At 49.3% G+C, this 15,315-nt stretch overlaps 2 protein-coding genes across 28 annotated transcripts; both read left to right on the forward strand.

Moving 5' to 3' along the window:
* The first annotated feature begins 1,303 nt into the window (after positions 1–1,303).
* On the forward strand, positions 1,304–6,291 carry LOC141377199 (uncharacterized). Of its 15 annotated transcripts, none has more exons than XM_073921024.1 (4): positions 1,304–1,487; positions 1,645–1,781; positions 1,844–2,529; positions 5,713–6,291. In XM_073921024.1, the coding sequence occupies exons 2-3, from the start codon at positions 1,756–1,758 to the stop codon at positions 2,520–2,522; spliced, it is 705 nt and encodes a 234-aa protein (XP_073777125.1). In that variant the 5' UTR covers positions 1,304–1,487; positions 1,645–1,755; the 3' UTR covers positions 2,523–2,529; positions 5,713–6,291. The 15 variants fall into 15 exon arrangements, with proteins under 15 accessions (XP_073777125.1, XP_073777123.1, XP_073777119.1 ...); XM_073921022.1 differs by having other exon boundaries at positions 1,645–2,332; positions 2,435–2,529; positions 5,721–6,289; XM_073921018.1 differs by having other exon boundaries at positions 1,645–2,529.
* A 2,792-nt stretch (positions 6,292–9,083) lies between these two features.
* Positions 9,084–14,071, forward strand: LOC141377008 (uncharacterized). 13 transcript variants are annotated; one of them, XM_073920120.1, is made up of 4 exons: positions 9,084–9,267; positions 9,425–9,561; positions 9,624–10,309; positions 13,493–14,071. In XM_073920120.1, exons 2-3 carry the CDS (start codon positions 9,536–9,538, stop codon positions 10,300–10,302), a joined length of 705 nt encoding a protein of 234 aa, XP_073776221.1. In that variant the 5' UTR covers positions 9,084–9,267; positions 9,425–9,535; the 3' UTR covers positions 10,303–10,309; positions 13,493–14,071. The 13 variants fall into 13 exon arrangements, with proteins under 13 accessions (XP_073776221.1, XP_073776219.1, XP_073776215.1 ...); XM_073920118.1 differs by having other exon boundaries at positions 9,425–10,112; positions 10,215–10,309; positions 13,501–14,069; XM_073920114.1 differs by having other exon boundaries at positions 9,425–10,309.
* Positions 14,072–15,315: the final 1,244 nt, after the last annotated feature.

The raw sequence follows: 15,315 nt of genomic DNA on the forward strand, positions 1-15,315 counted from the left end.
GTGGAGGGCCAGGGGGCACTCTGGGGCCTATACTGCAAGTCCATTGAGAGAGGTGGACCCCTGGGTAGCTTGCTGGGGTCCGAGGCCACTAGGTGGAGGGCCAGGGGGCACCCTGGGGCCTATACTGCAAGTCCAGGGAGAGAGGTGGACCCCTGGGTGGCTTGCTTGGGTCAGAGTCCCCTAGGTTGAGGGCCAGGGGGCACCCTGGAGCCTATACTGCAAGTCCAGGGAGAGAGATGGACTCCTGGGTAGCTTGCTGGGGTCAGAGGCCCCTACGTGGAGGGCCAGGGTTCACCCTGGGGCCCATAGTGCAAGTCCAGGAAGAGAGGTGGACACCTGGGTGGCTTGCTTGGGTCAGAGTCCCCTAGGTTGAGGGCCAGGGGGCACCCTGGAGCCTATACTGCAAGTCCAGGGAGAGAGATGGACTCCTGGGTAGCTTGCTGGGGTCAGAAGCCCCTACGTGGAGGGCCAGGGTTCACCCTGGGGCCCATAGTGCAAGTCCAGGAAGAGAGGTGGACACCTGGGTAGCTTGCTAGAATCAGAGGCCCCTAGGTGCAGGGCCAGTGGGCATCCTGGGGCCTATACTGCAAGTCCAGGGAGAGGGGTGGACCCCTGGGTAGCTTGCTGGGGTCAGAGAACCCTTGATGGAAGGCCAGAAGGCAATCTGGGGCCTATACTGCAAGTCCAGGGTGAGAGGTGGACCCCTGGGTAGCTTGCAGGGGTCAGAGGCCCCTAGGTTGAGGGACAGGGGGCACCCTGGGGCCTATTCTGCAAGTCCACAAAGAGAGGTGAACCCCTGGTTAGCTTGCTGGGGTCAGAGGCCCCTTGGTGGAGGGCCAGGGAGCACTCTGGGGCCTATACTGCAAGTCCAGGAAGAGAAGTGGAACCCTGGGTTGGTTGCTTGGGTCAGAAGCTCCTAGGTGAAGGGAAAGGGGGCACCCTGGGGCCTATACTGCAAGTCCAGGGAGAGAGGTGGACCCTGGGTAGCTTGCTGGGGTCAGAGGCCCCTAGGTGGAGGGCCATGGGGCACCCTGGCACCTATATTGCAGGTCCAGGGAGAGAGTTGGACCCCTGGGTAGCTTGCTGGGGTACGATGCTTCTAGGTGGAGGGCCAGGGGGCACTCTGGGGCCTATACTGCAAGTCCATTGAGAGAGGTGGACCCCTGGGTAGCTTGCTGGGGTCCGAGGCCACTAGGTGGAGGGCCAGGGGGCACCCTGGGGCCTATACTGCAAGTCCAGGGAGAGAGGTGGACCCCTGGGTGGCTTGCTTGCTGGCTTGATTCTGATCTGCGCATGCTCGAGTGACGTCACTGGCGTCACTGTCTCCGTTCGGTCACACACTGTGTGCTTGAAGTTTGGACTTGCTATTTACTCGCAATTTAAATCTTAATCATTAAATTCTTCCTCATTCGCTAAGTATTTGTCTCTCCTACTTAGGGTGACCAAACCCTTAATACATTTATACAAACAAAACTGCTTTAAAAACGGTCTGTCCCTCGAGCATCCGCCTGTTGTTTGTAGCTTTAGCCTGCTAGCGCCGCTGGTCAGCTAAAGCTACCGACCTCTTTAACCATACACTTTTGACTTACTGGCTTTGCTCTTTACCCCGTAAAATGTCGCTTCCGTCTCTGTCCTTGTGTGCAGGAGAAGCATCGATGGAGGCGTTGGAGCTGGAGCTGGAAGAAGTGGAGTCCCAGATCCGTGCGCTGGTGGTAAGACGGTCGCGGCTACGGGAACGGCTTCTCGTCGTACCTAATGCTAAGGCCGTCTCATCACCTAAGGTACGTGGAAATAACAACCACATCATTCCCTCTACCTCAACCCCGCGTCCTTCTCTGTCCAGGCCCAGCGCACCCGGGGCGCGGCTCAGCCAGGCGTCGTTCACGCCGACACCCGGCTACCACGGCGCCTGGGTGCAGCCGCGCAAGGTGCTTCCCAGATCCCGGGGCAGAACGTCTCCGCCTGTGTTCGAGATCTCCACGGAGAACCGCTTCTCCCCTCTCCGCGAGTCGGGTCCCGATGTGGCCATCATCGGTGACTCGATCGTTCGTCACGTCCGTGCCGCCTCCTCAAAAGGTAATAAAGTACGTACTTTCTGCTTTCCTGGTGCCCGTGTGAGAAATATTTCTACACAGATTCCAACCATCCTGGGCGCTGCCGAGAGCCCTGGTGCCGTTGTCCTCCACGTGGGGACAAACGACACCGGGCTCCGGCAGTCGGAGATCCTGAAGAAGGACTTCAGGAGCCTGATCGAGACGGTTCGACGCACCTCGCCCGCCACGCAGATCATCGTTTCTGGGCCGCTTCCTACCTACCGCCGAGGAAATGAAAGGTTCAGTAGACTTTTAGCTTTGAATGAGTGGCTAATAACATGGTGTAAAGAACAGAAATTGCTCTTTGCTAATAACTGGAATCTTTTCTGGGAGCGTCCTAGGCTCTTCCGTCCTGACGGCCTGCACCCCAGTCGAGCCGGAGCTGAACTCCTGTCGGACAACATCTCCAGACTACTTCGCACCATCTGACTAGCAGGTAAAAATTCACAAAATTCACACTATAGCCACTTAGACTCTTGTTCACCCCACTTAAACATCAGTAACGCATATCTGGCGAATCCTATAGAGACTGTGTCTGTTCCTCGTATTATTAGATTAAGAAATAAACTTACTGTGTGCTCCAGGAAAAATCTAGTAAGAATCAAACCAGAAAAACCAGTAGAAAGTGAAAATACAAATTTCGTAAAACTTGGTCTCCTAAACATCAGGTCACTTGCACCTAAAGCACTTATCATTAATGAAATAATAACAGAAAACAATCTTAATGCACTCTGTCTCACTGAAACCTGGCTGAAACAAAATGACTATATTAGCTTAAATGAAGCAACTCCTCCAGGATTCTTATATAAACATGAGGCTCGTCAAACTGGTCGTGGTGGTGGAGTTGCATCAATCTTTAGTGATTTCCTTAATATTAAACAGAGAAACGGACTTATGTTTAGCTCCTTTGAAGTATTATTGCTTAATGTTCAGCTTCCAGATACTATACAAAAACCTATGTTATCTCTCGCTTTAATCACCATATATAGACCCCCAGGACCCTATGTCAAATTTCTAAAAGAATTTTCTGATTTTATTTCTGACTTACTAGTCAAAACTGATAAAATGCTAATTGTAGGTGACTTTAACATCCACATAGATGACGCTAATGATACATTAGGACTCGCGTTTATGGATTTAATACACTCACTTGGGATAAAGCAAAACGTTGTGGGTCCAACCCATCACTTAAAGCATACATTAGATCTAATTCTGTCTTATGGAATCGAGGTTATTGACGTAGACATTTTACCACAAAGTGATGATATTACAGATCACTACCTCTTACTATATAAGCTATGTTTACCTGAAATCAGCAAACCCGCTCCAATACTCCGCCCTAGTAGAACTATTGTTCCGTCAACTAAAGATGAATTTATAAATAACTTACCTGATCTCTCTCTATTTCGTAATGCACCCGCAAACTCAAATAATCTTGATGTAGTAACCAGCAGTATGGATGCCATCTTTACTAGCACACTAAATACTGTGGCACCCATCAAATTAAAAAAGGCTAGAGAGATTAAAACTATACCATGGTATAATAGTCATACTCGTGCGCTCAAAACAGCAACCCGCGCCCTGGAACGTAAATGGAAAAAAACTAATTTAGAGGTCTTTAGAATTGCGTACAAAGACAGTATGTCCAGCTATAGGAGGGCTCTAAAATCTGCCAGGACCGAGCACCTGCGCAAACTGATAGAAAATAATCATAACAATCCTAGATTTTTATTTAACACCATCTCTAAATTAGCAAATAATCGGTCATCCTTGGAACAAACTACTCCACCGCAAATTAGTAGTGATGATTTCATGAATTTTTTCAGTAATAAAATAGAAGGCTTTAGACAGAAAATAGGAGATGCCAAACTTTCTGCACCGGCTTATACTCCAAATCCTGTAAATATTTCATTAAATCATAATAATAACCTACACTGCTTCAAAATCATAGAACATGAAGAGTTAGTAAAAATTATAAATAGCTCTAAACCAGCTACGTGTATGCTGGACTCAATTCCAACAAAATTACTGAAAGAGCTGCTACCTGCTATAGGAGAACCTCTTCTTAACATTATCAACTCTTCTTTATCTATAGGCCATGTTCCAAACTCTTACAAGCTAGCTGTTATTAAGCCTATTATTAAGAAACCGCAACTAGACACCAACAACTTAGCTAACTATAGGCCTATTTCTAATCTTCCATTTATGTCTAAAATACTAGAAAAAGTTGTTTCCACTCAATTATGCTCTTATCTGCAGACGAACAATATTTTTGAAGTGTTTCAGTCAGGTTTCAGGGCTCACCACAGTACAGAAACCGCCTTAGTGAAAATAACCAACGATTTACTCTTAGCTGCTGACCGAGGGTGCGTCTCCCTATTAGTTTTACTCGATCTTAGTGCGGCATTTGATACCATTGACCACAATATCCTCATAAATCGCTTAAAGTCTACAGGTGTCCAGGGACAGGCTCTACAATGGTTTAAGTCATACTTAACTGACCGCTACCAGTTTGTGAATCTTAATGGACAGCCTTCACAAATCTGCCCAGTAAAGTATGGGGTGCCTCAAGGATCAGTTTTAGGCCCTTTACTGTTTACAATTTACATGCTACCACTGGGAGACATTATTAGAAGACATGGGATCAGCTTTCACTGCTATGCAGATGATACTCAATTATATATTTCCACTAAACCTGACGAGACGTCTGAACTTTCTAAACTAACTGAGTGTATCAAAGACATCAAAGACTGGATGACCAACAATTTTCTTCTCTTAAACTCAGACAAAACAGAATTATTACTTATTGGGCCTAAATCTTGCACACAGCAGATCTCGCAACTCAATTTACAATTAGAGGGATACAAAGTTAGCTTTAGCTCTACTATAAAAGATTTGGGTGTCATATTAGACAGCAATCTAACTTTTAAAAACCATATATCCCATGTCACAAAAACTGCCTTCTTTCATCTGAGAAATATCGCTAAATTACGAAATATGCTATCCATCTCAGATGCAGAAAAGCTAGTCCATGCTTTTATGACTTCGAGACTGGATTACTGTAATGCTCTATTTGCTGGCTGCCCAGCATCCTCTATTAACAAACTTCAATTAGTACAAAATGCAGCAGCCAGAGTTCTGACCAGGTCTAGAAAATATGATCATATAACCCCAATTTTATCCTCCTTACACTGGCTGCCTGTTAAATTTCGTATTGAATTTAAAATATTACTTCTCACCTATAAAGCTCTAAATAATCTAGCTCCTGTTTATCTAACCAACCTTCTGTCTCGCTACGAACCAACTCGTTCCTTAAGATCTCAAAATTCAGGGCTTCTAGTAGTACCTAGAATAGCAAAATCAAGTAAAGGAGGTCGAGCCTTCTCTTTCATGGCTCCTACACTCTGGAATAGCCTTCCTGGTAACGTCCGAGGCTCAGACACACTCTCCCAGTTCAAAACTAGATTAAAGACCTATCTGTTTAGTAAAGCATACACTCAATGCATCACCTAGCGGGTTCCACACTGGCTTCTGCATCTTGCTTATATACACTATGAACAGCAGCTACGCTAATTATTCTCTTTATTCTCTATTTTCACCTGGGGATACTCATCCCGAGGTCCTCAGATTAGGCGGAGTCACTGATTGGATCCAAGACCAGCGACGTGATGATCCCAAGGATTCCATATCCGGGACCAGGCCATATCCTGAGCTGCTGCTGCGCTGATGGTCGTGGGGAGTGGAGAACATGTGTCTGATTCCAGCGACGCTCCAGGGACAGACGAGTCTTCATTGAGGCCATCTTCCAGCATAAACCACGGCGAATGAAGTTCTGCACAAGACTTTTGGCCAGCGGAGAAATTAAAATGGTCGTGCCCAACTGAGTCTGGTTCTCTCAAGGTTTTTTTTCTTCACTCCCATCAGGTGAAGTTTTTTTTCCCTCTCCGCTGTCGCCATTGCCTCGCATGGTTCAGGATTGGTAGAGCTGCGCATCAATGAATTTGCTCTTCAGTGTTTGAACTCTCAGTAATGATTAAATCACACTGAACTGAGCTAAACTGAACTGAACTGAACTTAAACACTAAAACCTGAACCACACTGTTCCAGTTACTATGACCATTTATGTGAAGCTGCTTTGACACAATCTACATTGTAAAAGCGCTATACAAATAAAGCTGAATTGAATTGAATTGAATTGCTTGGGTCAGAGTCCCCTAGGTTGAGGGCCAGGGGGCACCCTGGAGCCTATACTGCAAGTCCAGGGAGAGAGATGGACTCCTGGGTATCTTGCTGGGGTCAGAGGCCTCTACGTGGAGGGCCAGGGTTCACCCTGGGGCCCATAGTGCAAGTCCAGGAAGAGAGGTGGACACCTGGGTAGCTTGCTAGAATCAGAGGCCCCTAGGTGCAGGGCCAGTGGGCATCCTGGGGCCTATACAGCAAGTCCAGGGAGAGGGGTGGACCCCTGGGTAGCTTGCTGGGGTCAGAGAACCCTTGTTGGAAGGCCAGAAGGCAATCTGGGGCCTATACTGCAAGTCCAGGGAGAGAGGTGGACCCCTGGGTAGCTTGCAGGGGTCAGAGGCCCCTAGGTTGAGGGACAGGGGGCACCCTGGGGCCTATTCTGCAAGTCCACAAAGAGAGGTGGAACTTTTGGTCGCTTGCTGGGGTCAGAAGCCCCTAGGTGGAGGGCCAGGGTTCACCCTGGGGCCTATAGTGTAAGTCCAGGAAGAGAGGTGGACACCTGGGTAGCTTGCTAGAGTCAGAGGCCCCTAGGTGCAGGGCCTGTGGGAACCCTGGGGCCTATACTGCAAGTCCAGGGAGAGAGGTGGACTCCTGGGTAGCTTGCTGGGGTCAGAGGCCCCTTGTTGGAAGGCCAGAAGGCACCCTGGGGCCTAAACTGCAAGTCCAGGGAGAGAGGTGGTCCCCTGGGTAGCTTGCAGGGGTTAGAGGCCCCTAGGCTGAAGGACAGGGGGCAACCTGGGGCCTTTTTTGCAAGTCCACAAAGAGAGGTGGACCCCTGGGTAGCTTGCTCGGGTCAGAGGCCCCTAGGTGGAGGGCCAGGGGGCCCCCAAGGTTCTATACTGCAAGTCCAGGGAGAGAGGTGGACCCCTGGGTAGCTTGCTAGGGTCAGAGGCCCCTAGGTGGAGGGCCAGAAGGCACCCTGGGGCCTATACTGCAAGTCCATTGAGAGAGGTGGACCATTAGGTAGCTTGCTGGGGTCAGAAGCCACTAGGTGGAGGGCCAGGGGGAAACCTGGGGCCTATACTGCAAATCCAGGGAGAGAGGTGGACCCCTGGGTGGCTTGCTTGGGTCAGAGTCCCCTAGGTTGAGGGCCTGGGGGCACCCTGGGGCCTATACTGCAAGTCCAGGGAGAGAGGTGGACCCCTGGGTAGCTTGCTGGGGTCAGAGGCCCCTAGGTGGAGGGCCAGGACTACCCTGGGGCCTATAGTGCAAGTCCAGGAAGAGAGGTGGACACCTGGGTAGCTTGCTAGAGTCAGAGGCCCCTAGGTGCAGGGCCAGTGGGCACCCTTGGGCCTATACTGCAAGTCCAGGGAGAGAGGTGGACCCCTGGGTAGCTTGCTGGTGTCAGAGGCCCCTAGATGGAGGGAAAGGGGGCACCCTTGGGCCTATACTGCAAGTCCAGGGAGAGAAGTGGACCCCTGGGTAGCTTGCTGGAGTCAGAGGCCCCTGGGTGGAGGGCCTGGGGGCATCCTGGGGCCTATACTGCAAGTCCAGGGAGAGAGGTGGACCCCTGGGTTGCTTGCTGGGGTCAGAGGCCCCGAGGTGGAGGGCCAGGGTTCACCCTGCGGCCTATACTGCAAGTTCAGGGAGAGAAGTGGACCCCTGGGTAGCTTGCTGGAGTCAGAGGCCCCTAGGTGGAGGGCCAAGGGGCACCCTGGAGCATATACTGCAAGTCCAGGGAGAGAGTTGGACCAGTGGGTAGCTTGCTGGGGTCAGAGGCCCCTAGGTGGAGGGCCAGGGGGCAAACTGGAACCTATAGTGCAAGTCCAGGGAGAGAGGTGGAACCCTGGGTAGCTTTCTGGGGTCAGAGGCCCTTAGGTGGAGGGCTAGGGGCACCCCGGGGCCTATACTGCAAGTCTAAGGAGAGAAGTGGACTAATGGGTAGCTTGCTGGAGTCAGAGGCCCCTAGGTGCAGGGCCTGAGGGCACCCTGGGGCCTATACTGCAAGTCCAGTGAGAGATGTGGACCCCAGGGTAGCTTGCTGCGGTGAAAGACCCCTTGTTGGAGGGCAAGGGGGCACCCTTGGGCCTATGCTGCAAGTCCATTGAGAGAGGTGGACCCCTGGGTAGCTTGCTGGGGTCAGAGGCCCCTAGGTGGAGGGCTAGGGGCACCCTGGGGCCTATACTGCAAGTCCAAGGAGAGAGGTGGACCACTGGGTAGCTGGCTGGAGTCAAAGGCCCCTAGGTGCAGGGCCTGGGGGCACCCTGGGGCCTATACTGCAAGTCCAGGGAGAGAGGTGGACCCCAGGGTAGCTTGCTACGGTCAACGACCCCTTGTTGGAGGGCAAGGGGGCACCCTTGGGCCTATGCTGCAAGTCCAGGGAGAGAGGTGGACCCCTGGGTAGCTTGCTGGGGTCAGAAGCTCCTAGGTGAAGGGAAAGGGGGCACCCTGGGGCCTATACTGCAAGTCCAGGGAGAGAGGTGGACCCTGGGTAGCTTGCTGGGGTCAGAGGCCCCTAGGTGGAGGGCCATGGGGCACCCTGGCACCTATATTGCAGGTCCAGGGAGAGAGTTGGACCCCTGGGTAGCTTGCTGGGGTACGATGCTTCTAGGTGGAGGGCCAGGGGGCACTCTGGGGCCTATACTGCAAGTCCATTGAGAGAGGTGGACCCCTGGGTAGCTTGCTGGGGTCCGAGGCCACTAGGTGGAGGGCCAGGGGGCACCCTGGGGCCTATACTGCAAGTCCAGGGAGAGAGGTGGACCCCTGGGTGGCTTGCTTGCTGGCTTGATTCTGATCTGCGCATGCTCGAGTGACGTCACTGGCGTCACTGTCTCCGTTCGGTCACACACTGTGTGCTTGAAGTTTGGACTTGCTATTTACTCGCAATTTAAATCTTAATCATTAAATTCTTCCTCATTCGCTAAGTATTTGTCTCTCCTACTTAGGGTGACCAAACCCTTAATACATTTATACAAACAAAACTGCTTTAAAAACGGTCTGTCCCTCGAGCATCCGCCTGTTGTTTGTAGCTTTAGCCTGCTAGCGCCGCTGGTCAGCTAAAGCTACCGACCTCTTTAACCATACACTTTTGACTTACTGGCTTTGCTCTTTACCCCGTAAAATGTCGCTTCCGTCTCTGTCCTTGTGTGCAGGAGAAGCATCGATGGAGGCGTTGGAGCTGGAGCTGGAAGAAGTGGAGTCCCAGATCCGTGCGCTGGTGGTAAGACGGTCGCGGCTACGGGAACGGCTTCTCGTCGTACCTAATGCTAAGGCCGTCTCATCACCTAAGGTACGTGGAAATAACAACCACATCATTCCCTCTACCTCAACCCCGCGTCCTTCTCTGTCCAGGCCCAGCGCACCCGGGGCGCGGCTCAGCCAGGCGTCGTTCACGCCGACACCCGGCTACCACGGCGCCTGGGTGCAGCCGCGCAAGGTGCTTCCCAGATCCCGGGGCAGAACGTCTCCGCCTGTGTTCGAGATCTCCACGGAGAACCGCTTCTCCCCTCTCCGCGAGTCGGGTCCCGATGTGGCCATCATCGGTGACTCGATCGTTCGTCACGTCCGTGCCGCCTCCTCAAAAGGTAATAAAGTACGTACTTTCTGCTTTCCTGGTGCCCGTGTGAGAAATATTTCTACACAGATTCCAACCATCCTGGGCGCTGCCGAGAGCCCTGGTGCCGTTGTCCTCCACGTGGGGACAAACGACACCGGGCTCCGGCAGTCGGAGATCCTGAAGAAGGACTTCAGGAGCCTGATCGAGACGGTTCGACGCACCTCGCCCGCCACGCAGATCATCGTTTCTGGGCCGCTTCCTACCTACCGCCGAGGAAATGAAAGGTTCAGTAGACTTTTAGCTTTGAATGAGTGGCTAATAACATGGTGTAAAGAACAGAAATTGCTCTTTGCTAATAACTGGAATCTTTTCTGGGAGCGTCCTAGGCTCTTCCGTCCTGACGGCCTGCACCCCAGTCGAGCCGGAGCTGAACTCCTGTCGGACAACATCTCCAGACTACTTCGCACCATCTGACTAGCAGGTAAAAATTCACAAAATTCACACTATAGCCACTTAGACTCTTGTTCACCCCACTTAAACATCAGTAACGCATATCTGGCGAATCCTATAGAGACTGTGTCTGTTCCTCGTATTATTAGATTAAGAAATAAACGTACTGTGTGCTCCAGGAAAAATCTAGTAAGAATCAAACCAGAAAAACCAGTAGAAAGTGAAAATACAAATTTCGTAAAACTTGGTCTCCTAAACATCAGGTCACTTGCACCTAAAGCACTTATCATTAATGAAATAATAACAGAAAACAATCTTAATGCACTCTGTCTCACTGAAACCTGGCTGAAACAAAATGACTATATTAGCTTAAATGAAGCAACTCCTCCAGGATTCTTATATAAACATGAGGCTCGTCAAACTGGTCGTGGTGGTGGAGTTGCATCAATCTTTAGTGATTTCCTTAATATTAAACAGAGAAACGGACTTATGTTTAGCTCCTTTGAAGTATTATTGCTTAATGTTCAGCTTCCAGATACTATACAAAAACCTATGTTATCTCTCGCTTTAATCACCATATATAGACCCCCAGGACCCTATGTCAAATTTCTAAAAGAATTTTCTGATTTTATTTCTGACTTACTAGTCAAAACTGATAAAATGCTAATTGTAGGTGACTTTAACATCCACATAGATGACGCTAATGATACATTAGGACTCGCGTTTATGGATTTAATACACTCACTTGGGATAAAGCAAAACGTTGTGGGTCCAACCCATCACTTAAAGCATACATTAGATCTAATTCTGTCTTATGGAATCGAGGTTATTGACGTAGACATTTTACCACAAAGTGATGATATTACAGATCACTACCTCTTACTATATAAGCTATGTTTACCTGAAATCAGCAAACCCGCTCCAATACTCCGCCCTAGTAGAACTATTGTTCCGTCAACTAAAGATGAATTTATAAATAACTTACCTGATCTCTCTCTATTTCGTAATGCACCCGCAAACTCAAATAATCTTGATGTAGTAACCAGCAGTATGGATGCCATCTTTACTAGCACACTAAATACTGTGGCACCCATCAAATGAAAAAAGGCTAGAGAGATTAAAACTATACCATGGTATAATAGTCATACTCGTGCGCTCAAAACAGCAACCCGCGCCCTGGAACGTAAATGGAAAAAAACTAATTTAGAGGTCTTTAGAATTGCGTACAAAGACAGTATGTCCAGCTATAGGAGGGCTCTAAAATCTGCCAGGACCGAGCACCTGCGCAAACTGATAGAAAATAATCATAACAATCCTAGATTTTTATTTAACACCATCTCTAAATTAGCAAATAATCGGTCATCCTTGGAACAAACTACTCCACCGCAAATTAGTAGTGATGATTTCATGAATTTTTTCAGTAATAAAATAGAAGGCTTTAGACAGAAAATAGGAGATGCCAAACTTTCTGCACCGGCTTATACTCCAAATCCTGTAAATATTTCATTAAATCATAATAATAACCTACACTGCTTCAAAATCATAGAACATGAAGAGTTAGTAAAAATTATAAATAGCTCTAAACCAGCTACGTGTATGCTGGACTCAATTCCAACAAAATTACTGAAAGAGCTGCTACCTGCTATAGGAGAACCTCTTCTTAACATTATCAACTCTTCTTTATCTATAGGCCATGTTCCAAACTCTTACAAGCTAGCTGTTATTAAGCCTATTATTAAGAAACCGCAACTAGACACCAACAACTTAGCTAACTATAGGCCTATTTCTAATCTTCCATTTATGTCTAAAATACTAGAAAAAGTTGTTTCCACTCAATTATGCTCTTATCTGCAGACGAACAATATTTTTGAAGTGTTTCAGTCAGGTTTCAGGGCTCACCACAGTACAGAAACCGCCTTAGTGAAAATAACCAACGATTTACTCTTAGCTGCTAACCGAGGGTGCGTCTCCCTATTAGTTTTACTCGATCTTAGTGCGGCATTTGATACCATTGACCACAATATCCTCATAAATCGCTTAAAGTCTACAGGTGTCCAGGGACAGGCTCTACAATGGTTTAAGTCATACTTAACTGACCGCTACCAGTTTGTGAATCTTAATGGACAGCCTTCACAAATCTGCCCAGTAAAGTATGGGGTGCCTCAAGGATCAGTTTTAGGCCCTTTACTGTTTACAATTTACATGCTACCACTGGGAGACATTATTAGAAGACATGGGATCAGCTTTCACTGCTATGCAGATGATACTCAATTATATATTTCCACTAAACCTGACGAGACGTCTGAACTTTCTAAACTAACTGAGTGTATCAAAGACATCAAAGACTGGATGACCAACAATTTTCTTCTCTTAAACTCAGACAAAACAGAATTATTACTTATTGGGCCTAAATCTTGCACACAGCAGATCTCGCAACTCAATTTACAATTAGAGGGATACAAAGTTAGCTTTAGCTCTACTATAAAAGATTTGGGTGTCATATTAGACAGCAATCTAACTTTTAAAAACCATATATCCCATGTCACAAAAACTGCCTTCTTTCATCTGAGAAATATCGCTAAATTACGAAATATGCTATCCATCTCAGATGCAGAAAAGCTAGTCCATGCTTTTATGACTTCGAGACTGGATTACTGTAATGCTCTATTTGCTGGCTGCCCAGCATCCTCTATTAACAAACTTCAATTAGTACAAAATGCAGCAGCCAGAGTTCTGACCAGGTCTAGAAAATATGATCATATAACCCCAATTTTATCCTCCTTACACTGGCTGCCTGTTAAATTTCGTATTGAATTTAAAATATTACTTCTCACCTATAAAGCTCTAAATAATCTAGCTCCTGTTTATCTAACCAACCTTCTGTCTCGCTACGAACCAACTCGTTCCTTAAGATCTCAAAATTCAGGGCTTCTAGTAGTACCTAGAATAGCAAAATCAAGTAAAGGAGGTCGAGCCTTCTCTTTCATGGCTCCTACACTCTGGAATAGCCTTCCTGGTAACGTCCGAGGCTCAGACACACTCTCCCAGTTCAAAACTAGATTAAAGACCTATCTGTTTAGTAAAGCATACACTCAATGCATCACCTAGCGGGTTCCACACTGGCTTCTGCATCTTGCTTATATACACTATGAACAGCAGCTACGCTAATTATTCTCTTTATTCTCTATTTTCACCTGGGGATACTCATCCCGAGGTCCTCAGATTAGGCGGAGTCACTGATTGGATCCAAGACCAGCGACGTGATGATCCCAAGGATTCCATATCCGGGACCAGGCCATATCCTGAGCTGCTGCTGCGCTGATGGTCGTGGGGAGTGGAGAACATGTGTCTGATTCCAGCGACGCTCCAGGGACAGACGAGTCTTCATTGAGGCCATCTTCCAGCATAAACCACGGCGAATGAAGTTCTGCACAAGACTTTTGGCCAGCGGAGAAATTAAAATGGTCGTGCCCAACTGAGTCTGGTTCTCTCAAGGTTTTTTTTCTTCACTCCCATCAGGTGAAGTTTTTTTTCCCTCTCCGCTGTCGCCATTGCCTCGCATGGTTCAGGATTGGTAGAGCTGCGCATCAATGAATTTGCTCTTCAGTGTTTGAACTCTCAGTAATGATTAAATCACACTGAACTGAGCTAAACTGAACTGAACTGAACTTAAACACTAAAACCTGAACCACACTGTTCCAGTTACTATGACCATTTATGTGAAGCTGCTTTGACACAATCTACATTGTAAAAGCGCTATACAAATAAAGCTGAATTGAATTGAATTGAATTGCTTGGGTCAGAGTCCCCTAGGTTGAGGGCCAGGGGGCACCCTGGAGCCTATACTGCAAGTCCAGGGAGAGAGATGGACTCCTGGGTATCTTGCTGGGGTCAGAGGCCTCTACGTGGAGGGCCAGGGTTCACCCTGGGGCCCATAGTGCAAGTCCAGGAAGAGAGGTGGACACCTGGGTAGCTTGCTAGAATCAGAGGCCCCTAGGTGCAGGGCCAGTGGGCATCCTGGGGCCTATACAGCAAGTCCAGGGAGAGGGGTGGACCCCTGGGTAGCTTGCTGGGGTCAGAGAACCCTTGTTGGAAGGCCAGAAGGCAATCTGGGGCCTATACTGCAAGTCCAGGGAGAGAGGTGGACCCCTGGGTAGCTTGCAGGGGTCAGAGGCCCCTAGGTTGAGGGACAGGGGGCACCCTGGGGCCTATTCTGCAAGTCCACAAAGAGAGGTGGAACTTTTGGTCGCTTGCTGGGGTCAGAAGCCCCTAGGTGGAGGGCCAGGGTTCACCCTGGGGCCTATAGTGTAAGTCCAGGAAGAGAGGTGGACACCTGGGTAGCTTGCTAGAGTCAGAGGCCCCTAGGTGCAGGGCCTGTGGGAACCCTGGGGCCTATACTGCAAGTCCAGGGAGAGAGGTGGACTCCTGGGTAGCTTGCTGGGGTCAGAGGCCCCTTGTTGGAAGGCCAGAAGGCACCCTGGGGCCTAAACTGCAAGTCCAGGGAGAGAGGTGGTCCCCTGGGTAGCTTGCAGGGGTTAGAGGCCCCTAGGCTGAAGGACAGGGGGCAACCTGGGGCCTTTTTTGCAAGTCCACAAAGAGAGGTGGACCCCTGGGTAGCTTGCTCGGGTCAGAGGCCCCTAGGTGGAGGGCCAGGGGGCCCCCAAGGTTCTATACTGCAAGTCCAGGGAGAGAGGTGGACCCCTGGGTAGCTTGCTAGGGTCAGAGGCCCCTAGGTGGAGGGCCAGAAGGCACCCTGGGGCCTATACTGCAAGTCCATTGAGAGAGGTGGACCATTAGGTAGCTTGCTGGGGTCAGAAGCCACTAGGTGGAGGGCCAGGGGGAAACCTGGGGCCTATACTGCAAATCCAGGGAGAGAGGTGGACCCCTGGGTGGCTTGCTTGGGTCAGAGTCCCCTAGGTTGAGGGCCTGGGGGCACCCTGGGGCCTATACTGCAAGTCCAGGGAGAGAGGTGGACCCCTGGATAGCTTGCTGGGGTCAGAGGCCCCTAGGTGGAGGGCCAGGACTACCCTGGGGCCT

Source organism: Danio rerio, chromosome 13, assembly GCF_049306965.1.
Source record: "Danio rerio strain Tuebingen ecotype United States chromosome 13, GRCz12tu, whole genome shotgun sequence".
Classification (NCBI taxonomy): Eukaryota; Metazoa; Chordata; class Actinopteri; order Cypriniformes; family Danionidae; genus Danio; species Danio rerio.